At 39.1% G+C, this 25,938-nt stretch overlaps 2 protein-coding genes across 3 annotated transcripts in view; both read right to left on the bottom strand.

Annotated features, from left to right (window-relative positions):
• LOC106095965 (mucin-2) overlaps positions 1-25,938 on the bottom strand; it is a 316,849-nt gene that overhangs the window by 289,559 nt on the left and 1,352 nt on the right. The gene's annotated exons all lie outside the window — the stretch shown is intronic.
• On the bottom strand, positions 21,361-22,181 carry LOC106095969 (protein twisted gastrulation). The gene is made up of 2 exons (XM_013263436.2): positions 21,693-22,181; positions 21,361-21,585 (listed from the first exon to the last, which is right to left on the bottom strand). Exons 1-2 carry the CDS (start codon positions 22,179-22,181, stop codon positions 21,361-21,363), a joined length of 714 nt encoding a protein of 237 aa, XP_013118890.1.

Raw genomic sequence — 25,938 nt, 5'->3', positions numbered from 1 at the left:
GGGTGAAATATATACAAAATCAGCACCGATTTTAATGAAATCCAAAATCGAAAGAAAATTGTGGTTTCTACAGGCTAAAGTGTATTTCGGATTTTGCACACGTATTAAGACATCAAATAAAACACCTCGTATTACTTCTTGTTAAGATCGGACTAAAATAGTGACTTCTACAGCCTTAAAAGACCATATCGGATAAAAGATATATATGGGAGCTATATCTTAATTTAGACCGATTAATGTGAAATGTTGCACTCGCATTGGGACTCTGAATAAAACAAATCACGATAAATTTTTTAGAAATCGGGCCGAAAATTTATGCCTACTACAGCCTTAAAAGTCCAAATCGGATGAAAGATAAATTTGGGAGGTATATCTATATCTGAACCGATTTTTATGAAATTTCGCAGTCGAATTGAGACTTTAAGAAAACACTTCGTGCAAAATTTTGTAAAGATCGGACCAAAATTGGGGCTGCTACAGCCATAAAATTCCATATCGGATGAAAGTTATATGTGGGAGCTATACCTAAATCTGGACCGATTTCGAAATCTTGCACACATATGAGGACGTTGAATAAAACGCCCCATGCCAAATTTTGTAAAGATCGGACCAAAATTGTGGCTGCTACAGCCTTAAAACTCCATAACGGATAAAAGATATATATGGAAGCTATATCTAAATCTGAACCGATTTTTATGAAATCTTGCACACATATGAATACGTCAAATAAAGCACCTCATGCCAAATTTTGTAAAGATCGGGAAAAAATTATGGCTTCTACAGCCTTAAAAGCCCATATCGGATGAAAGATATATATGGGAGCTATATCTAAATCTGTACCGATTTTGTTAAAAATCAATAGCGTTTGTCCTTGGGCCAAAAAAGAAGCTTGTTCAAAATTTCTTGACAATCGAACAATAAATGCGACCTGTAACTTGATCACAAGAATACATGGACAGAAAGACGGACATAGCGAAATCGAATCAGGAAGTGATTCCAAGGCGATTGGTATACTTATCAATGGGTCTAGCTCTTCTCCTTTTAAGCGTTGCAAACAAGTTATAATACCCTGTTCCACAGTGGTGGTGTAGGGTATTAATACATGCTAAGTATGATCAAAATCGGTTCATTACTTGATATAGCTCCCATATGAACCGATCGCTTAATTTGACATCTTGAGCATCCAGAGGGAGCAAAATAACATCCGATTTGGATGAAATTTTGAAAGTGGTATTTTGAATGGCTTTGAACAGCCATGACAAGTAAGGTACATATCGTTCCATTGAAAGAGCTCCTATATATTGGAAAAATTCATTTATTGGTGGAAGGTTTATAAGATTCAGCCCGGCTGAACCTAAAACGCCTGCACTAAAAAGAAGTATATCGACAGACAGACAGACTGACGAATATGGATAAACGGACTCAGAACTTCAAGACGATCAAGAATATATATTTTTCGGTGGTCCTCAGATCAATATTTGGATGAGTTGCAAATGGAATGACGAAGTTGGTTTATTCCAATCCTATGGTGGAGGGAGTAAGTCGTAATGGTGTTTAATGCAGGTACTTGCTGCGTTGGCCTAATCCTGCAGGGCTCTTAACCCCGGGTGAATACAATGCGTCCACCAACGCCCCCATACATCGCCTTAGCTATGCATAGCTACCAATTCGAGTTCACGTTGTTTGGACGTGTTCTTCCCCTTGGTTAGGGGCGGAGCACTATCTAAAAGTCCTTCCGATCTATGGGTCGCGGCACCCGGTTGCAATACAACTCCACATCGAGCTTGCGCTCTACCCGCGATTTGAGTCCAAACCACAGCCATCACGTTGCTCCCCACTGGGGCCTCGGGCTGGGATCGAAGTCCCAGGGGCTCTCGACTCCCCTGGTACCAGATTAAGGACTCCGGTCAGACCTCGTAGGCGAAGCTACTACCAGTTGAACCCCAAACGGTTCCGGACTGGTCACCTGAAAGGAAAACGGCCAAAGCCATTTCCCCGTTCTCCCTCCTAAGGCTGCCAACATTTGTGAAGTAATATGCCATGAAAAAATTTCTCCCAAAGAGGTGTCGCAATGCGGTACGCCGTTCAGACTCGGGTGTAAAAAGGAGGCCCCTTATTATTGATCATAAAATTGAATCGGACAGCATTATTTGATATGTGAAAAGTTTGCTCCCGTTCCTTAATGGAATGTTCACCGGCAAATTTGCAAATTTGTTTTATGACTGCTTTCAGAATGAAGGTTTGGCTGTAGGTTAGATTTTCAATAAGAATTAAGCATATTGTTTGGCAAATGAATAAGAAAAACATACAAAGCAATATATTTTCTATAGAATATAAGCGAGAAAAATTTTAAATTCCATACCGTTGGTGGCATTAATTTCAAATGACGCACTTTCAAAGATTGTTGTATATCTGTTTAAATTGTACTTTTAAACTTATTTATTCAGTACGCTTGGGGAAATATACAAGTGTTCAAATTTGTTTTTTTGGTGGTAACACTTTTATTAATGAAGAATACATATACCAGCCACACGCTGTACAAAGCAAACAGAAAAAGCTGTTTCTGATTATACCTAAAAAATATTTTCATACGCGATGACGTCTGCTTCCAAATAATTGAAACCTTAAAAATTGTATCACAACTTTTAATACCGTTTGATTTTGTGCGATATTGTTAAATTCTATTAATGAGTACTGTAACATGCTATTGGTGTTCGATTTCCACCAATCATATAAATTTTTAGGGCAAATTAAGTCAAAACCGCTTGCAATCCGTTGTACAAAATTTTAGTCAAATCTGATAAGAATTGCGACATCTAGAGGCTTAAGAAGTATAATCGTGAGATCGGTTTATATGGGATCTACATTAGGTTATGAACCGATTTAGACCAAACTTGTCATAGATGTTGCGAGATAAAACAAAACACTGCGCAAAGTCCTACTTACAAAAATCAAATCGGGAGATCGGTTTATAAGGGAGCTGCATCAGGTTATAGACCGATTCGGCCCGTATTAGGCACAGTTGTTGGAAGTCGTAACGGAACACTATTTCAGCCAAATCTAACAAACATTTCGACTTGCAGGGCCCCTGAAGAAGTCAAATCGTGTGACCGGTTTATATGGAAGTTCTATCCAAATCTGAACCGATATGGCCCATTAGCAATCCCCAACGACCTACATCTATATAAAGTATTTGTGCAAAATTTCAAGCGGCTAGCTCGCCTTCGACCGCTATCGTGATTTCGAAAGAAGGACGGGCGCACATGGCTAGTTCGACTAAGAATGTCGAGACGAACAAGAATATATATACTTTATGGGGTCCTAGATCAATATTTCGAGGTGTTTAAAGGAATAACTAGGTAAGGATACCCCTTTCTTATGGTGGTGAGTACAAAAACGAGCCAAATCGGCCAATGTTTGGTTAAAGCTTTTACTATGACCTGCAATATTAGGTAAGGTTTGGTTAGATTTAAGTGGTAGTCTGCCATCAGTCTCTTTACTTACTTTAATTGGCTATGACAGAACCTTTGTCTCATTAGCCGAACTTAGAATAGCGTTCCAAGCGCCTCGATCTACTGCGCTCCTTCTAAAATCCCTGCCATCAAGTTTCGAGACGCCTTTGATCTTTCCATCGGGCTCGTGTTTTGCGTATATCGCCGTGATCGTCTTCAAAAGATTTCTTCGCTTGAGCTTCTTCATTTACTCTCACAATATGACCTAGCCAACGCAACAGTTGTGTTCTGATGCTCACATCGTCATACAACTCAAACAGTACTTTTCATCAATGCAAATTAGTCCACTAATTTTATAACAAATCTACCCATGCCTCGGAATTAAATAGTCTCACTTGGACGTTTTCGTCTACTGTGGTACCAAAGAAACAAGAAAAGGAAGATGTCTTTTATTCCTACCCATGAACCATCGAGATCGCTTTAAAAAGCCAAACAACGTGTTGGGAAATGAGAAGCTAAATTGAAATTCCTTGTAACTACCAGTGCAGAACACACACACATATATAAGATGTTCTATAGTCTCTTTTCCTCGAAGTCCTCACAGCTTCTGCAGAGGTAGTTACTTGTAACCTTTAGTCTGCCAGCATGTTTTCCGACCAGACAGTGAACTGAACTCTTCAAGTCAAGATTGGGTCACATAGTGTTCTCAACCCCAACTTTGCACTGTGGTCGAACTTGCATGGAAAGAGCGGCCAAAAACACATAAAAGCCACATTTATTACCCGATTTCGCAGATATGGAACGGTCCAATGATCCAATTCGATTATAATTCGATATAGCTGCCATATCTACCGATTTGTAGTCTCAAGCCCATAATTGCCGCATTTATAACCCGATTTCTTTGAAATTTGGAACGTCGAGTTGTACGATGTCTACTGATGCCCGAACCGAATGTGGTCCAAATCGAAATATATTTCGATATAGCTGCCTTATAGACCGATCTGCCGAGACCGTTTTCAGTTGCTAAAAAGTTCTTAACTATTGTCTCGGCTACAATTTTTTTATGTATTTGTATATAAAAAAAAAACCGAAAACTGACTAGAAACATATAGGTCTCTCTAGTATTTTGGTCATAACTTCAAAGGTTGCCAAAGGTTTCAACTAAAATTTCGAATGTTGCATCTTAAGACCACTGTTGCCATTGTTGTAAAAGATCAATGGGGACTTCAAGGGGGAACATTACCAAAAACCTTCCTGAAGATTAATTATACTGGTGAGATGGCATCGTAAAACATACAAATAAAACACAAATTTTGAATAATCTATACAAATTAACATACACAAAACGACATTAAACTTAATAGGTTTCTTTTCAATATCCATTATAAATGTTGTCAACATAAATTTCATTTATTTTTTTTTATTGTTATGTTGTTTTCACTTCACTTTTGCACTTAACTCACGTGAGAAATCAACTAATTACATCTTCTCTTTTTTGGTGCTATTCTTCAAGAGTATCCTTAGATTGAGTCAATCACATGTATACTTTTGAGAAGATTGACCTCTTGAAAGTTAATGTATGCGTAGATGGTACATAATATTGGATTTTAATTTTTCGAATTTTGGCCAATGGCAGTGAACACTGTGCTTTGTGACCATCTGTCATTGGTTGCGCTTCGTGCCTGATCCTAAGGATTTAGCTTACGTGTTGCTAAAGGCATACCCACAGATTCCGGTTCTCCTAGGATGTGTAAGGTAGTTGCAAGTCCCTCAAGCTCGTCCGCTCTACAATTCCCTGTGAGCCGGCACCCAGAGCAGGCCGATTTCGAACTGTTCAGCCATCTCATTGGACGAACTGCAACAGTCGAGGGTGGTTTTTGAATTCAGAAATACATTATCCAGGAATTTAATGCCTGCCTGGCTATCTGAGAAGATATTTATGCCAGTTGTCGTTATGTTAAACTGTAGTGTTTAACATAACGACGGTCGGGTAACCTTCCCGATGTGACCAATCTTAGTTTTTTAGAGTATATCCCAAAGCCCACCCGGTCGTCTAGTGTGGAACCATCCATATAGAATTCTATGAAACTTTTATTGCCAGGGATATTGTAGTTCTAATCGGTTCTATCACGAGTAGTGATATAGTACTTTTTATCAAAAAGCACCTAAGACTATGTGTAACCACACTGAAGCAAATATAACACAGTGGCCGTAGCCGCTACATTACCAAAAAAAAAGCTTTCTTAGCATTACAAAAGTGGTCGGAGCAATTTGTCTAGCCACAATGTCCGGAGGCATAAGATTTAGCATTAAATTCAGTGAATCTGATGGTGTCCTCCTCAGTGCGGCTGTAATGCGCAAACAAGACAACCTTTGGATCCTGCTGGGTATTAAACTGTAGGTGGATTTTAAAAGCGCCATCCACCAGATAATAACGCCATATAGCATTATAGGTCTGACAACTGCAGCATATACCCAGGTATTTTACTTTTCAGTAGATAGAAAATGTTCTCCTTTCAAGAAGACAGATGCCACCATGGGTGACTTTTATATCCTGCTGAAAAGAACAGCTTCTGTTTTAGGAGAATTCACCCCTAGACCAATTTTAGTAGCGCACTTCGATGTCGTAAGTATTTAAGTAAGAAAATTACTAACAAACTTCCTTACGGTAGTGGTGATGCCTGTACGCAAAAAACTAAAACGTTTGGGAAATTTTTATGACAAACAAATTACTTTTATCACTAAGTTATGCTTTTATTGTAACCGTGTAACGTTTCGCTTCAACATATGAAACGATTGCCACAACGTATTATTGAACGTTACCAACTTTGTTTATCGTAATCCCTTTAGCAGCATTGTCTACGGTAAAAGGACCTTCCTTTTGTTGTAAAACCAAAAACTCTTTAATTGCAAAAGTGATTCGATAGCCGTAAACGATTATTCGTGTACTGGTCCAATAATTATTCTCTTGTTTCTCTCCTATTAGAGAGAAAGGGGTGAGTATTTGAGCGTAAATTGTGCGTACACAAAAAAATCTTTCCAAGCAGACCCATAGGCTTGCAAATAAATGCAATTGTATCCTCGTCACTGGTATAGACCCATTCTCACACACAAAATTTTTTTTGCTTTTCTATTTTGACTGATCAAATAGCAGTATATTGAGCAGCTCGGATGATTGCGGGTGGTAAACTCGAAAGTGACAATTTTTAAAGTTTTGGTACAAAAATACTGGTATGTTTAATGACAAAAATCGTTAGAACAACATACAACATATCAAGAATGAATGATACTGTCAGGGTTAAAAAACTTTATATTTGTCACAAATTCTTTCAAGAATTTATTGCAAAAACATGTATTTTTATCGTAAACAAAATCCGGCGTTTTTCAGAAAAGAAGTTTTTTGAGTGTAGAAACTCCAGTTCCTTCATGATTTACGTCGGTTTTGCATTATTGATAGCACAATCAATGTTATCAAATGCTGCCATTGTATATCCCTTAATAGCGAGAGAACCCTCTATGTAGGTGACTAGCTCATGAAGGGCTGTTCTTGTGGACTTCCCTTTACTAAAGGCGAACTTTTAGTGATCTATGCCCTAAGCTATGTTTTTATCAACCCTTCTAGAGTGTCTATTATAAAGGATGGCAGACTAGTACTACTAAATTTACCTTGAAAAGGGTTACTTCTTCTCATATAAATGAGAGCAGTCCGATTAAAGCACAATAATAAGAGGCCTCCTTTCACTGCCGAGTCCAAAAGGAGTGCCGCATAGCGACACCACTTGGTAGAGAAGTTTTAAACATGACAAAATACCCCACAAATGTAGTCAGCATTAGTAAGGATGCCTGATTGAAAAGGCAAAAATCTTTCGCCTTCGTGTAGTACGGTTTTCTTGCTTTTAGATTGTAAATTTCCTTTGTGGCCCTCCATCCCACAGGTATATACGACATGCTGATACCAGCAGAGTTTATATCGCTAAGCAAAGGAGCCAATCTATCAGGCGCAGCTTGTAATTCAATCGGTGATACTTCAACACGACTTAAAGGAGTGGAAACTTTCTATCTCCCAGGGGATTTTCGACTCAGACATAATTTCCCCACCAACTTCCGAGGAATGCTTACTAGCGGCAACTTCTTCTGGCTCCACGTTGTCCGTTAGAGAGTTTCCCGGAAATGTTAACTAACGAGCAGTTCAAGCGATTCCTCACTAGACATTGTCCATACATTATCAGACTTCTTAATATATCCCAACGAAATGGGTTTCGATGAAAGGATCTTCCTTAGCCTGGAGGCCTCAGATGTATCCTCCACGTAGCTGCTGAACTCCACCCAGGATTTGTTCTGAACCTTTCTCAGCAGAACTTATGTTTTTTCAGCCTTACAGAAGTCCGGTCATGCGGTACCCTGGGGGTTTCGCCCTGTTTAAGAGTTTTTTGCAAACCATCCTTGAATCAACCAGTTCTGGGGTCCACCATGGTGGTCGCTGTTTGCCCCTCGCTCTTGCTATAGTACATGCTGAAATAAGCGAGACATAATGGACCTTTGTGATCCGCTTCACCATTATTTCTATATCCCCCGGGGGTTTCACTTCTTTTTCAGGTCTGGAGGGGATAGTCGTGCAAAACGTTTGCAGAAATTTACCCCAATGAATTCCGCTAAAATTTCCCTTTATTAACTCAGTTCGTATTTGAATTATTACAGAAGAACCAAGTCGGATTGGTTGCTATGGTATCAAGTAATCATATGGGGGAATCAGTATTTAAGGGGCCTATATTAGTATTTGGAGGTCACCGTAGCGCAGAGGTTAGCATGTCAGCCTATGAGCTGAACGCCTGGGTTCCACATTCGTGAGGCACTTTGTCATGAAAAAACTTCTGCACAAAGAGGTGTCGTACTGCGACACACTATTCGGACTCGGCTATAAAAAGGAGGCCTCTTGTCACTGAGCTTACACATGAATCGAAAAGCACTCATGAATATGTGAGAATTTTGCCACTGTTCCTAAATGGAATGTTCATTGGCAAATTTTCATTTGCATATCAGTATCCATGGATAGCGGAAGTCATTGTAGAAACCTTTGTGACAAATTTCAGTCAAATTGGGTGAAAATTGAGGTTTATAGGTGCTCAAGAAGTCAAATCCGGGGCTTCGGTTTACATGGGCGCTATATCAGTATAAAGACCGATTCGAATTATACTTGGTACAGATGCTGAAAGTCATAACAGAAGTCGTTGTGCCAAATTTCAGCAAAATCGGATAAAAGCGAAGGCTTTTAGTGGCTCAGGAAGTCAAAACCGAGGATCGGTTTGTATAGGGATAGACCGATTCGAATCATACCCGTCACTAATGTTTGAAGTCAGAACTTAAATCGTTGGGCCAAATTTCAGCCAAATCGGATGAAAATTTAGATTTCTAGGGGCTCAAGATGTCAAAATTGGGAATGGGAGACTATATCCAAATTAGAACCGATATGGCCCATTTGCATTCCCCAACGACCCACATCGATAAGAAATTTCTGTGCAAATATTCAAATGGATTTCTTCATTCGTTCGAAGACTATCGTGATTTCGATGTCATGACGATGGTTGCTTAGATGAACATTTCGAGGTGTTACAAACGGAGTGACGAAATTAGTATACCCTCATCATTTTACTTGTATCGGACAAATATCCCAGCTGTTCCTTGATGAAATCTTCATGGCCAAATTTTGCATTTACTTCGCTATTATACAGATAGCATCCTGCAGCAGTCTTCAAGTGTGTGGCAGACATATCCTTTCACGATGTCGCTTTGCTGATACATCTGTATAGATCAACAGATCCCAAGCAGGCTGCAATACTTCATTTGGTAAATAAGCAAATTAAAAAACATTCTAACTATAACACTTTTACCGTTTCTTCTAGCTATAATTATCCATGACATGGGTCTCTTAGCTTATTTTTTGGACCCATAATGATTATGATCCGCTTTTTGATGCAATAATCCTGTCCTTCGTTTTTAAACTCTTGCCATTCCATCTCCCGATCTTGCCTCTTTCTACAGCACAACGTTTCAATCTAAATGCAGTACTGAATTTCTATATTAACATCTACTTGACTCCTTTGAGTCTAGTTCTGCGATTATTTTGACGTAAAAGCCATGGTGTTGGGAATACCAATGTTTGCATGTGCTAATATTCATGACGCTTTTATTTGTTTATACATTTAATTATTAAAGTTTTCCAATTATCGTCGATTGCTTTGTTGGCAGCGTTTTTCGCAGAGATGTCATAAAATTTTTATGGTATCCAAACGATCATTTGAACTTCGGAAGTTGTAAGGAAAACATGTGTACCATCTCAACCAAATGAGATCTAGAGCGATATATTCGTATCCACTGCTTAGTTATAATAAGAAATATGTATTTCTACTAGAAAATCAGTAAGAAAACGCAAAAGTCAGATAGAGCCGACTATATAATACTCTATACCACCCAGTTCGCCAACTACTTTTAATACATGGAACCTATGCCTAAATCCGGCCAGATTTAAATATTGCATACCTTACGATTTCTTACAATCGGATCTAAATTGGGGATACAGCACGTATCGGTTAAAAAATGAATATGTCAGCAATATGTATGTCTGAACTGATTTTGATGAACACACGTATTGGTTGACGCCCCAATACCTCATGCAATATTTTGTAAAGATCAGACCAAATTGTGACAGTGGAGAAAATTCTTGTGCAAAATTTGCTAGAGATCGAAACTAAATCATTACTACTACAGTCTTAAAGGGCCATATCGGAAAAAAGAAATATAATGGAGCTGTATCTAAATCTCGTCATGACATTTTAAGTCGATCTAGCCATGTCAATCCATCGGTCCGTCTGTCTGTCGAAAGCACGCAAACTTTCGAAGGAGTAAAGCTAGCCGCTGGAAATTTTTTCACAAGTACTTCATATTAGTGCAGGTCGGTTGGGATTGTAAATGGGCCAAATCGGTCCATAACCTGATATAGCTGTCATATAGACCTATCTGGGGTCTTGGGTTCTTGACCCACTAGAGGACGCAATTCCTATCTGATTTGGATGAAATTTTGCATGACGTGTTAAATTATGACTTCCAATAACTGTGCTGAGTGTGGTCTAAATCGATTCATAACCTGATATATTTGTCATATAAGTCGATCTGGGATCTTGACTTCTTGAGCCTCCAGAGGACGTAATTATTATCCAATTTGGCTGAAATTTTGTTCAACGGCTTCTCCTATGACCTTCAACATACGTCTCAAATATGGATTGAAGCGGTCTATAGCCTGATACAGTTCCAATATAAACCGATCTCCCTATTTTACTTCTTGAGCTCCTAAAGGGCGTAATTCATATTCGAATTGACTGAAATTTTAGGCAATGACTTATACTATGGTCTCCAACATCCATGCCACGCCCCTAATTTGGTTCGTATCTGGTATTGCGTCCCCACCTAAGTGGAGGTATCTATTAGACGCGAAAGCCAGGCAATGACAAAGGAAATGATCCAACGTCTCATCATCTTCCCCTTCCTATCACTTGCTCACCAATTTTACCTAAGTGCCTCGCACTCGACCTCAAGGTTCATCTCAGGTATCCGATCGGAAACCTCTTCCCTTCCTTCAAGGTTTCCTATCGACACCTTGATTATACCGCGATGGTATTAGCTGCCACCTTCCCCAATCCATTCTCCCATCGCTTTCAGTCTCATAGCCGCAGTGGCTGCCTCGCACTTAATGTGTATGTCAATGGGTCGGATATCTAGAATAGTTAAGAATAGTAGAAAAATTAAGTAGTTGTTGAGTGGAGCGAACGAGTTTTTATTTTGCTCCTTAAAGAAAAATATCCGTGTCTCGGAATTGGTTCTACCTATTACGAAAGATTTTAAAGCCTTTTTGGAGTAGGCTCAAAATGGATTACAAAGACTCCCTCCTATTGGTGTGGGTGCCTTGAGAGAGTAATGCTTCAAGCACACAACTAGTCGTCAGACTAAGAAATGGGGAAGAGACGAATAAACCAGATTGGTGCACAGTTCGTCCCAAGTCTTAAAGTAAAGGTGGTGTTTCTGACTCGGATTCAGATAGCGACAGTGCCTATGAAACCGTCTCGCAGTCGTATCGAGCTATGAGGGCAGCGGGAAGACAGCAGAAGTGAGCGATGTCTTTGCTAAGCTCACAAGCAGACCGAGAAAGCACGACGAAGGAGACAGAGGAGTATGTACCGGCAGCGTAATCGGGCGAAAGTGCAGGATGCTGGAAGGGATAGAATTTACATTCCAAGCACTTCTACGGAAGCTGCAAAAGGAATCAGATCTGCCGAAGAGCATAACACGGCTAAAATGCTGAAGAAGAAAAAGAACTCCCCGCTTTCAAGTACTCTGGGAAAACCAAGCCAGCCCTCCCGCAATGGAGACTCCAGATAGTGTTCTGCGGAGGTTGGCAAAGTCGGAACAGGAACAAGGAGGCACGCACGGCCCCAGAATTTTCATGGAGGACTGTGACTTTTAAAAGGAGGTCACAGCCATCACGGGTGAGGAAGATGGTTGCTGAGAATGGTAAGGAGCCCTCCTCTTATGCCAGAGTTACGCCAGGAAGCACAACAGAGATGAGTTGACTTATGCAGTCATCAATATCGGCTGTGCATCCGGTAGGATTCCACCAGATCATCGGTCTCAAGTGGAGGATCTGGTTAACGATCGGATTTTCGAACATGTGTGGAACTCCGTAGAGGGGCCACCCATACAAATGATGAGCGGCGAGTATAGAGGGAACATCTTTACTCTGCGTTTTACGTCAGCACAATGTATTTATACCGTCAAACAGCTCGTCAAAGATATCCACGCTCCTTAGCAGGGCGCAAAGCTCGACCTGGTGAGAAAGATGGATATTTCCCAGCTCAAAATACGTTCTTCATAAAGGGACGGGGTAGTAAATTAGCGACGAAACGCATGTTGGGATTCTTGGACAAGCAAAACCAAGGTTTAATCGAAGAGAAGTGGGAGGTCTTCCCCAAGGAGGAGTAGGAGGAAGGAACTCTCCTTGTGGTTTGCATTGATCAAGTCTTCGTGACAAGTTAGGCTAAGACCAAAGGCATGGCGCACTGCGGAAGCAAGTCCGTCTCTTTCAAGATTGGGATGATTTGGATAGCTAAAATCCTCATATTGAGACATCAGGCCATGTAGTGCCAGGTGACTCAATAGAGCAGACGATTTGGCAGTAAAGGCCAGCGGACTGCCGTTAATAAACTTGATTAACCCGAAGCCTTTCGGGTCGACGCAGTCCGAGTCAAGGGCGTGGTCGACGGACGTTAAAACAGCGAACCGATCAGAAGGACGGCGAAAATCCTATCGGAAGATCCGGATCGTGAGAAGACGGGGTTTACACTGAAAAGTAGTAAGAAGGAGGTCAGCATAGCTTTCGGTATCATAACGACACATAGAACTTCGAGCTCACTTATGCAAAAGCGGTGCGACAAGTGATAGAATATGTAGGTCATATGGGGAAGATGATGAGACGTTGGAGCATTTCCTATGTCATTGCCCGGATTTCGCGGTTAACAGACACCGGTACATAGGTGGGGACACAATACCAGACATGAACCAACAAAGAAGCGTGGGATGGAAAATAATTGGGGATTTTCTAAGTAGCATGGAATTACTAACTTTTTTAAAGATTTTCTTTTTCGAGATTACTTTTTAGTATTAAGAGCGTTGAAAATTGATATTTTGAAGTGTTTCAAACAGAATGACAAAATTCATATACCCCATCTTTCGGTGGAGGGTATAAAAATCTGAAGTGTTCGAATCCTGGCACTTGCAAACAGGATGAGTTCTATTTTTTTACACTTTTTTTCTAAAGCAAGCTAAAAGTCGTAACTGATAACTGACAGAAGAAAGAATCCAATTACAGAGTCACAAGCTGTGAAAAAATTTGTCAACGAAGACTATATGAAAAATCCGCAATTACTTTTTGGGCAACACAATATTTTAGCTTGTCATTTCTATGTAGTCTTGGATTGGCGGAACTTTGGTGCAACCAAATGTTACCCAATGCTACGCAAAAGATACGTGAGAAGAAGAGAGATCAGGACATTGAAGGCCCAGTTACCAACTTCTGCTTCAGGCCGAATGAACATTCCACTAAGGAACAGAGGCAAACTTCTCACATATCAATGAGTGCAGTCCGATTCAAGTTTAAGCTCAATTATAAGGGGCCTCCCTTTTATAGCCGAGTCCGAATGGCGTGACGCAGTGCAACACCTCTTTGGAGAGACGTTTTACATGGCATAGTACCTCACAAACGTTGCCTGCATTATGAGGGGAAAACCACCGCTGAAATTTTTTTCTGATGGTCTCGCCAGGATTCGAACCCAGGCGGACATGTTAAACTCTGTGCTACGCTACATATAGCGGGAGTGAATTGCTTTCAGGAGAGTAAGTTGGCCAAAACAACCGACATGGTAAAGTCACAGATATTATTGACATGTAAGGAAGAGATTAACGCTCCCTCGGATTTTGGAATAATAAAGTGATGAGACCATACTGCTGGCATAGACTTTTAGAGATTCTTTTTATAAGTGTTTGGTTATGGTGGCGCTCTAAGCCCAGACTCTCATAGACAATTTTTGGTCATTATTAAATCACATGATTGATATACACAATCCTTTGTGCCAAGACTTCCAGTTCACTACTCTGACACTTAATACAGAACCTTGAGTGGAAACATAAAATATGTCATTATTATAAACCTTTTTTGTTAGGTGTACTCGTCACCTTCAAACTCCATAAACTTTAACCTAGAGCTATTCCTCATGTAAACAGCAGGGTAATAAAATATTATTATTTACTCATTTCACAACAAAATTAAATATATGGGTTATAGATGACTCCGAATAAGGTAAGAGTTTATGTACATCACCTAAATCAATATACAAAACTATATGTAAGCACATTATAACAAGAAATATTTCAAATTGTCTTCGTCTGCTTTGGATGCATTTTGAGGAAACATGTCAAACCATATGCTCTCGTATATATAGTAGACATAGTAGACCAAAGATGCTCAGTCTCCCCAAAGACATCAAAAGAAAAGGTCAAAATGAAGTTAATGCTGCTTTTAGCATTACAAGTTCTATTGGTAAGCACTTATGCCGCAGCAAAAAGTCTTGGAGATGCTGCTGATGCACATGAAGTTCCTGAAAACAGTTTACCTGCCAATCCCGATGATGCACCATTATCGAAAGCATCAACTTCCACGGTACCCATAATTGCTGATTACAGCAGAAAACCATGGGAAGAAGGCAACAAACCAGCTATGCTCGTAAGGAGGCCAATTTTGATTCATGTCACTACACCAAAAATGCCTGTGCTGACCACCAGCAACATTAAACCAATACTGGAGCCTATGACAACGCAGGCTCCCATGTTTGCCGCACATGGTGGATGGAAACCCCAGCAAACATGGAATCATGGTGGTAACAAGCGTAAAACACCGTTCAACAAAAAGCACAATAATGTCAACCGGAAGAAGGGAAATTATAATAAAAACAATAAAGAAAATAATTTCAATAAAAATCATAAAAATACCAAAGCCAATAAAAATCGTAATCAAAGAACATCTTCACATGGAACAAAGAGAACAAAAAGAACTGACTAATAAAGTGGTGTTCAACCCAACCAAAGGCAGGAGAAAGGATAAGCAGAAACATAGAATGCGTCTTAAAGCTAGCACCAAATGAAATTTTTATATCATTATAGGATAAACTCAAGTAGATTTTAATTCTTCTTGTACTGTATGTATGTATATATTAACTTTTAATAAAATACGGCGAACGACTAGGTTCGAATCCTGGCGAGAACATCAGAAAAATTTTTCAGCGGTGGTTTGTCCCTTCCTAATGCTGGCGACATTTGTGAGGTTCCTTGCCATGTAAAAACCCAAAAAGGTGTTGCACTGCGGCACGCCGTTCGGACTAGGCTATAGAAAGGGGGCCCCTAATTATTGAGATAGATCATTGAGATAGAATCAGGCAACACGTGAGAAGTTTGTCCCTGTTGCTTAATGTTGCCCATTGGCAAATTTCCATTTGTACTAATAGTAAACCCAATTTGAGGGCGAAAAATTCCAAGTATGTGGTCAGTAGAGCAAAACCTGAAAAGCATTGATAGTTCTCAGACTTTTGAAGGGCCCTTTTAATATGGCCTTAAAGAAGATAGAGAGTCCCCATATGTTGTAAGCCAAAACCACAAACCACATGTTTAAATTTGGGCGGAAGGTATTTAAAAATTACCTATACAAAAGATACTTTGACAAAATTTGCTTCAGGAACAGAAATTTTGACCAAATTTCTATCGAAATGACATATTGACAAATTTATCTATAGAAATAAAGTTTTGACAATAATTTGCTACAGCAAGTAAATGTTGACAAAATATTCTATCGATAGTGAATTTGAAAAAACTTTCTTTAGATAGGGAGTTTTGACAAAATTTCCTATATATAGAGAAAAATTTTACATTTTTTTAAATTTTTTGACAATGTTTACTAGCGTAATAATTAAATTTTAATGTTTTCTATACTATACAAAAATTGTGACAAATTTCCCACAAAAATTCTTCACAAAAAATAAATTTTGAGATTCAATTGCAGGATATTGTCCGGCTTTGTGAAAGCATTAAACAATGGTCTAAAGCCGGACTCCTGCAATGAAATCTTAATACGATTTTGAGGTAAAAAAAAAGAAAGCGCAAACAGACAAAATTGCCTAACGGACAACTTTTCCTCAAGAAAGAATTTTGAAAAATTTTCCTCTAGAAACGGAATTTTAACAAGATTTCTATAGAAAGTTAGTTTTGAAAAAAATTTCCTATGAAAGGGGAATTTCGACAAAATTTGCTATAGAAGGCGAATTTTGACAAAACTTCTTATAACAAGAAAATTTTGATAAAATTCCTATAGGAAGGGTATTTTACCAAATTTCCCAAAGAAAGGAAATTTTGACAGTATTTCCTGTATTAAGAGAATTTTGAAAAATTCCCTATAGAAATGGAAATTTTGACAAAATTTCCTATAGAAAGAGAATTTTGACAAAATTTCCTATAGAAAGGGAATTTTGACAATATTTTTTATGGAAAGAGTATTTTTACTAAATTTCCTATAGAGTGAGTATTTTGACAACATTTTCTATAGGAAGGGAATTTTGCCAAAATTTTCCATAGGAAGAAATTTTGACAATATTTCCTATAGGAAGGGAGTTTTAACAAAATTTCCTACAGAAAGGGAATTTTGACAATATTTCCTATAGAAGGGAATTTTGACAATTTTCCAATAGAAAGGGAATTTTGAATAAATTTCCTATAGAAATGAACTGTTGACAACATTGCCTATAGAAAGGGAATTTTGACAATATTTCCTATAGATATGGCATTTTGAAAAAGTATTTCCTATAAAGGGGGAATTTTGACAAAATTTCGTATAGAAAGGGAATTTTGACAAAATTTCCAATAGAAAGCGAATTTTGACAAATTTTCTACAGAAAGGGTATTTTGACAATAATTCCTATAGGAAGGGAATTTTGACAATATTTTCTATGGGAAGGTAATTTTGAAAATATTTCCAATAGAAAGTGTATTTTGAAAAATGTTTCCTATAAAGGGGGAATTTTGACCAAATTTCCTATAGAAAGGGAATTTTGACCAAATTTCCAATAGAAAGCAAATTTGAACAAATTTTCTACAGAAAGGGTATTTTGACAATATTTCCTATAGGAAGGGAATTTTGACAAAATTTCCTTATAAAGGAGAATTTTGACAATAATTCATATAGACAGGGAATTTTAACAAAACTTCATATCAAACGTGAATTTCGACAATATTTTCTGTAGAAAGAGAATATTAACAATATTTCCTATAGAAAGCGAGTGAATTTTTACAAATTTCCTATAGAAACGGAATTTTGACAAATTTCCTATAGAAAGGGAATTATTACAAAAATTTCCTATCGAAAGGGATTTTGACAAAATTTTCTATAGAAAGGGAATTTTGTTAAAATATCCTATAAAAGGGAATTTTGATAAAATTTCCTAGAGAATGGACATTTTAAACAAAATTTTCAAGGGAAGGTACTTTAGACAAAATTTTCTTATAAAAATGGAATGTTGACAACATTTCCTGTACAAAGGGAATTTTGACAATATTTCCTATAGATAGGGCATTTTGAAAAAATAGTTCCTATAAAGGGGGAATTTTGACAAAATTTCCTATAGAAAGGGAATATTGACAAAAATTTCAATAGGAAGCTAATTTTGACAAAATTTCTAATAGAAAGCGAATTTTGACAAATTTTCTGCAGAAAGGGTATTTTGACAATATTTCCTATAGGAAGGGATTTTTGACAAGATTTCCTATGGAAAGGTAATTTTGACAATATTTTCAGTGGAAAGAGTATTTTGAATAAATATTTCCTAAAAGGAGGAATATTGACAAAATTTCCAATAGAAAGGGAATTTTGACCAAATTTCCAATAGAAAGCGAATTTTGACAAATTTTCTACAGAAAGGATATTTTGACAATATTTCCTATAGTTAGGGAATTTTTACAAAATTTCCTTATGAAGGAGAATTTTGAATTTTCTATACGAAGATTATTTTGTCAAAATTTGCTATAGAAAGGGAATTTTGTCTAAATTTCCTATAGAGAGGGAATTTTTACAAAAATTTCCTATCGAAAGGGATTTTTATAAAATTTTCTATAGAAAGGGAATTTTGTTAAAATATCCTATAAAAGGGAATTTTGATAAAATTTCCTAGAGAATGGACATTTTTAACAAAATATCCAATGGAAGGTACTTTAGACAAAATTTTCCTATAAAAATTAAATTTCGGCAAAATTTTCTTAAGAAAGGAAAGAAAGTGTATTTTGACAAAATTTCCTATAGGAGGGAATTTCAAGAAAATTCCTCCAGCAAGGGTATTTTGATAAAAATTTCCATAGGAAGGGATTTTAGACAAAATTTTCGTATAAAACGAAAATTTCGACAAAATTTCCTTTAAAAAGGGAAATTTGGTAAAATTTCCTATACATTTCCTATAAAAATGAAATGTTGACCAAATTTTCTACATAAAACTAATTTTTACAAAGTTTTCTATACAAATGATGCTTTGACAAAATTTCCTATTAGAAGGGATTTTTTGTAAAATTTCCCACAGAATTAAATGTTGATAAAATTTTCTAGAGACAAACATTTTTTAGACAAAATTCCTAAAACAAAAAAAAATTTTGAAAAAATTATGTAAAGAAATGAAATATTGATTAAATTTCCTATTGGAATAAAACGGTGACAGAATTTTCTAAAAAAATTAAAATTTTTACAAAATTTTCCATAGAAATATTTTTGTTTTTTCATTTTGTTATTGGTTGGACGTCCAGCTTACACCAATGGATTTCGTGTTGTTTTATATGCACCCCCATAGGATTGGAGGTATACTCATTCCGTTTGTAACTCCTCGAAATATTTATCTGCAATCTTGATCGCCTCGCCATTCCTAGTAGACCTAGCAATGTGCGTCCGTGTAATTTTTGTAAATGTTTAGCAGAATCCATGGTGGTGTGTTCCCAAGATTCAGCCGCCCGTACTAAGCACGTTTTGACTTGTTTTTCTTTAGAATAGAAAAGCAAAACAAAACAAAAAACCGTTTAAAAAGTCAATACAAAAGGTATGCAAGTGTTTTCGGAAGGCTGCAAATATTGCGAATTCGGCCTTGCCAGAGGCCTCATCAGACTGTTTTGCAACTAAAAGATTACATGCTTCCACCTGCTCGCTAAGAAGTGTGCTGTTCAATGGGTTTTATTAATTAAGAAACAGTAGGTTAGGCTAGATTGAAAAGAGAGTGCGGAAATTAATCCGCCCCATGCCACTATTGACATACACCTAAGCTAAAAAATTAACCTCGAAATAGAAAATCTAAATAAGGTATTCGGTGCTACTTACAAAATCTTTAATTGTTTTTCATGCCACGCCCCTAAGTTGATTCATGTCTGGTATTGGGTCCCAACCTAAGTGCCGGTATCTGTAAGATGCGAAAGCCGGGCAATGACATAGGAAATGCTCCAACGTCTCATCACCTTCCCCGCATGCCCTACACATGCTATCACTTGCCGCATCGATTTTACATAAGTGAGCTCGTAGTCCTATGTGTCCCATTATGATACCGAGAGCTATATTGACTCTTCTTACTTCCTTTCAGTAATAGCCTCGTCTTTACACAATTTGTAATTCCCCATAGAATTTTCGCTGTCCCACCGACCGTTTCGCTGTTCCCACTCTCTTAACTCGGACTGCGTCGACCCGAAAGGCTTCGGGTTTACTAAGTTTATTGACGGCACTTCTCTGACCTTCACTGCCAAATCGCATGCTTTCTCATTCCCATTTACTAAGCTATGGCCTGGCTCCCAAACGATTCGGAGAAGACGTTAATCTCCTTCTAATATTCGTGATCTAACCGTCCTATTTATTATTGCCCTTATGACCTGTTTACTGTCCGTAAAGTTGTTCATACTCGACGTCCTCGCGTTAACACCTCACGCATTCCGTGATCGACCCGGATCTCCGCCTGCAGGACCGTACTATGGTCAGGTAGTCTAATACAGATCTCAGTCCATGAGTTCTCAAGATTCAGGCCCACTTTGTCCTCTAGCTTTGATCCATTTGTGTAACATGATCTTCCAGATGGCATAAGAAACAGTACGAGTGTGCTTAGTTCGACAGGGCCGAATCTTGGGAACCAACCACTATGGATTCTGCTACAAATTCACACGAATGAACTTTGTTTAGGGACATTTGTATACTTAATGTACCATAAGCAGGTAAATATTAATGGGTTTAGAGGCCGTAAAATTGGGAGATATATCGGGTTATGGACCGATTTGAACAAAAACCAAATCGGATGAAAATTGCGGCCTATGGGGGTTCATGAATTTAAAACCAAATATCGGTATAAATGGGGGCTGTATCCAAATTTGATCCGATAAATTTTGCTAAAACTTAAGGCAAGGTAAAATGTAGTGTGCAAAATGTATTGGGCAGGCTACAGTGATCGCGATTTCAGCCATACCAGGAGCCTCATCAGACTGTTTTGCCACTAAAAGATTATATGTAGCCTGTTCAATGCATTTTGCACGCCACATTTTGCCTTGCCAAAAGTTTTAGCAAAATGAACTGTAAAAAGTATCTAATTTTTTTTTTAAATGGATTAACGCTACTTCTTAAGATATGAAATAGCGTTAGTTTTTTTTTTACAAATAAAAATTTTCTATAGAAATTAAATTTGGATAAAATTTTACGCCATAAAGTGATCGCGCCATGCATCAGACCAAGAAGTAGTTTTCGAACTTGGTTAATCGTTTGAGTGAAAAATTAACTTTTCAGTACACATGCCAACAAATTTTCTAAATCAAGCCTTATGTGGTTATACAAGTAATTGGAAATCTAAAAATTACCACCTCCCGAAAGTTAAAGAGGTCAACTTTGTACTACGGTCCCACAACAACTTGGGACTGAATGTCAGACCTCGTTTACAAATGTTTAGAGCACTATGTGCTGCTCACATTGATTGATAAGAACTATAGAGTTATTTCCATTTCTTGTGCCTCAAAGGTCACTATGCGATGGCTGTGTTATATTCTCACTGTAAAATTAAAATGCTAACAAAACCCACACCTTTAATGTGATATCCATATTAATCCACATAACTTAAAGTTTATTCCATATAAATAAGAGAAAAAAACGTATCACTGGGGATTACCTACTCTTAAAACTAATAACCTAAATTTAACCAAACCATGACACAATTCAAACATTCACACAAGCACACGCTTCCACACTCTAAAGAATAAATTGGAAAATTTAATTATAATTCATTTCATCTTCGCCATAATCCCATGGTATGCTATCCTCATTCTCTCCCGCATAATCAGCAGCATCATCCATGCTGTCAACGTCAAACATTTCGTCGTCATCTTCATCCTCTGGACAGGCGGAACAACGGCTCTCATTGATGCCATAGTTGAAGCAATTGGCTCCAACGCACTCGCAGCAGCCATCGTGGAACCAACGATAGCTGTTCGAACCCTGAACAAATCGAATTGAGGAAATAAGGCAAACGTCAGTAAAATCATCAAGCGGTGAGGATATTGATTACATGCATTCCCAAAGTAGGGGTGAGAAGTGGAACTTACCATACTCTCACAGTAATCCGCACATTTCTTATTGTTCGTGCAATAATTCAAGAATATCACAGTGCAATTGACCGTTGTGGGTATCGCTTTAGCCAACGAGCTTTCACGCTCAAATAGATCTCCGTGCGGCGAGCCAAAACCAAATGCCCCCGTGGCCATGTTATAGTGCCGCTGCAGACTGTTGCGCATGGGGAAGCGAACAGTGGTCCATTGACTTTCGTCGTCCTCTGCGGTCAGGGCTTCAAAGTATTCGGGAACACCCTCAAAATCGCCAATTTGTGACTTGGGCGCCAGGGCACTTAGAGTATCATTGTGCTTGGGACACATGTCCAGGCAGCCGCAGCACTCCGTGTACAAGTCCCCCAAACAATTAAGACAGTCCTTGCAACAGTAGCAATCGGATAGCTTGCACTGACAACTTTGCGTCAACAGGCACTTGGAGACCACAGAACCACAAACGAACTCATTGCAGCCTTCACCGTTGACCATAGCAATATCCCAAGATATCATCACGACAGAGTAAATGATAAACTTAATAAACATTTCAAATGTCCTCTTTTCAGCTGTCTTGTTCATAATGCCAACGTAGAAACCACCGAAATGTAGAGACCCACTAACAACAATGACGTTAAACCGGTGTACAGTTGTTGATGTCTTTGCCTTGAAGATTGCAATTGTACTAAAGGGAAAATTCGTCATGACCCTCCTTAAATGAATTGGGAAAACCATTTGCAGCCCAAATTCAAGGATAAGGGACAATTACACAAAAATGTTTTCCGCATAATACTACCTTTAGCGATTCATTTGTATGTGTATATCTCCTCCATAGGTAACAGGTAGCCATGCTGAAGGCATCAAGATAGGGGTGTTATGTCGCATAATACCGTTTAGTGTTAGATTAGGTAAACCAAGCGGATTTTGGTGCGAATAGGTACAGTGATGGTCAAACGCAATCGAATGTCAAATGTGTTGGGATGAAATGTTTAGCATTTTTAGAGAAATTAAATTTTGCGAAATTACTTGGAGGTGACGCCAACGCACACTACGATGAATACAGCAGAATAAGGTGGGTCACTTGTTGGTGACTTTTTATCTGCAGCAGGGTAGGCTCTCCAATGTTCTACAACCAGATCGGAGAACAGGTAACGCTTGTAGCGAACAGTGACTCGGTTGAAGCCTCAGACTGCAAAGTTTTCAACCAGTTCTACTTTTCGGATCACTACAGGGTAAGTTTTCAGGTTAATAACCAGAGAGGACCAAGTAAGCCGTATAGGAATCCGTGGAAGATAAACTGGTATAGTTTCAGGGAATATATGAGGAGGCTTGGGCTCTCTGGCGGACCTGTATCCGATGCAAGGAAACTTAGTTTACCTGCAATGAATCTTGTTACGGAAGGCCTGAATGAGGCCTTTCGGAAGGCATGTCCAGAACGGGTACCGCCACATAAGAGGAACCCATACTGGTGGACATCGGAATTAAAGGTATTCAGCAAGGAAAGCTAAAAGCCCCTTAATAAGGCAAAGGGCGAGAAAACAGCAGAGGGATGGGACGAATATCGTAAGGACCTGAGCGACTTCATTAAGGAGACGAGGAGAGCGGAGAGGATTTCCTGGGTGAACTTCAGCGGAGATTTAGTAAAGCATCTAAATTGCGCAAAGTGCTCTTCAAGGATCCTGGCGGTGGAACTACTGATGGGGAAACATTTTCCAGGTAGCCAGGAAAGGGACACGATCAGGACATCACATTACCGTCAAGGGTGAAATTCATGGACGATGTAATCGGTGACATCGTTGAGGAGAAGAAGATAGTGTGAGTGATTCGCACCTTCCGGCCATTTTAATCGGCCGAAGCAGACGAGATCATCACAGCGCAGCTGCAAGAGTTCCTCGGAGTCACTCTGCCATAGCTGGAACTGATTTTCATAGCGAGCCCGACACTGTTCTACATACCAAGGACACTGTCCTACACATCACGGTCAGGGTGGTATGTATGTCCAAGGAGGAGGAGGAGGGAAAATAAGCCACAATACCGCAAAGGATTATAGGCCAATCAGTGTGTCATCGTTTTTACTTAAAACACTGGTAGACCTGTTGGTAAGGGAGGAGACTGACCCCAGAAAATTTCAGTGGGGCACAACATGCATACCTCAAGAGAGGTCGATGTAAACGGCCCTGCATAAAGTAATATGAAAAGTGAATATATCTTCAACTGAAGGGGTACACGATGACGGCTTTCCTGGATATTGAGGGGCATTTAATAGTGTGGATATAGTTTCGATTGTGGTCGCCCTGGATCGCATGGGGATCCACCTGTGTATCGCCCGATGTACGGATAATATGCTTCGATGGACGGATAATGTGGACTTGGGAGAAATTGTGTTCAGAAAGCATATAACATGTGAAACGCCTTAAGGAGGGATGATCTTACCAATTCTTCGGAATATAGTGATAAACGAAGTTCTATTTGATCTCAACGGAGATGGCGTAGAGACGTCGTTCTATTGATTCGAGACATATTTCTACAAAAGATCAGCGAGGTTAGGGATAGGTTGCTGTGGAGACTATCAAGATGGGCTACGAGAAATTAGTTGAGGACTAACCCAAGTAAGAGGAAGCTTGTGCTCTTTACTCGGAAACATAAGATACTGGATTTCAGACTTCCGTCTTTGCACGGGTTCAATCTGCAGTTTTCAAAGAAGATGAAATACCTAGACTTAGTCCTAGATACGAAATTGTCCTAGAAAAGGAACACGCAGCAAAGGCTGTGGAGAAGAATTTCAAAGGTACAGAATCTGGCCTGCGTCGGTATCACGGGTCCGTTAAGATCCACACTGGAGGTGATACTGAATATACGCCCCGTTGAGGTCTACATTCAGGGCTGAGACGGCGGTGAGGGTAATTGGAATGCTGAAAGAAGCCAGATACGGCCGCGGAAGATCTCCTTTCTGTAACGGAGACCGATTCGGGAGAGGTTGTTCCCGATTTGCTTTTTCGGAAGGGAGTAATGGTAGGTGGATGCTGTATTTGAGCTGGATGAGACCTCGGTCTTCACTGAAGGCTCCGCGACGGAGTCAGAGATGGGATTAGGAGTCTACTCAGCAACCCTACATCGGTATGCCATTTAGACTGCCAGATTGTGTGCGGTCTATCGGTCAGAGTTCTGTGTCATTACGTTAGCGCAAAGGAGATCCGGAGTATGCATATGCCAACATCGAAACTCAGGATATGTGTGGACAGTGTGCGGCCCCCAAGGCCTTAAATTCGAGGATGATGAGTCGCAGTGGATGGGAGAGCGTTTTGTGGCCCTGAATGTGTTCCTAGCCTATGACGTTGTTTTTTTTTTTTGCTAGGTTTCCGGACACGTCGGTTTTTGGGGAATGAAAGAGCGGACAAGTATACCAGGATGAGATTTTCCACAACAAGCAGCCCTTTGGCCGAACTTGCACTCTTGTCCTTGGTGAATAACTGAGCATTGCGATGGCAAGGTAGATATCGTTGGATAGACTGGTTGATAAAACTTTCTGTAGAAATGCAATTTTGGCAGGATTTTCCATAGAAATGAAATTTTGCAGAATTTTCTATAGAAATGACATTTTGCCCAACCAAAATGCCAGATCTCGGAAGTGCGTGCAACGATTTAAGCGAAATTTTGTATGCCACCTTATGGTATCCCAAAAACACGAAATTGGTATATAATTTTTGGGTCAAATAACTTGGGGGAACGCCCCATCACAAAACCCACCCGTACGGACATGTACACCGATTAAGACAATTTGGGTATCAAATGATAGATATTTTAGAGTAGTGTATGAACTTGGTATACAAATTTCGCCCAAAGTGTTTTGGGGGATCCTCCACTACCAAAAAAAACCCCAAAAAGACTCTTTCACCGCTTTGGGCAATATGGGTTTCAAATGAAAGGTATTTAAAAGTAGAGTATAAATCTGACATAAAAATTTATTCCTTTGTGTCTGAGGGGCCTCCCCACCCCCCAAAAACCCCTGCGCGGACATGTTTACCGATTGGGAAAATATGGGTATCAAACGAAAGGTATTTAAGAGTAGAGTACGAACTTGGTACACAATTTCCCTCAAAGTGTTTTTGGGGTATCCTCCACTCCCAAAGAAACCCCCCAAAAGGATTCTTTCACCGCTTTGGGCAATATGGGTACCGAATGAAATGTATATATATAAAGGTAGAGTACAAATATGATATAAAAATGTATTCCTTGGTATCTGACGCGCCTC

Source organism: Stomoxys calcitrans, chromosome 4 (assembly GCF_963082655.1).
Source record: "Stomoxys calcitrans chromosome 4, idStoCalc2.1, whole genome shotgun sequence".
In the NCBI taxonomy this organism is placed as follows: domain Eukaryota; kingdom Metazoa; phylum Arthropoda; class Insecta; order Diptera; family Muscidae; genus Stomoxys; species Stomoxys calcitrans.
Note: the sequence above shows the minus strand (reverse complement) of the source record. Positions and strands in the feature narration are given on the sequence as shown.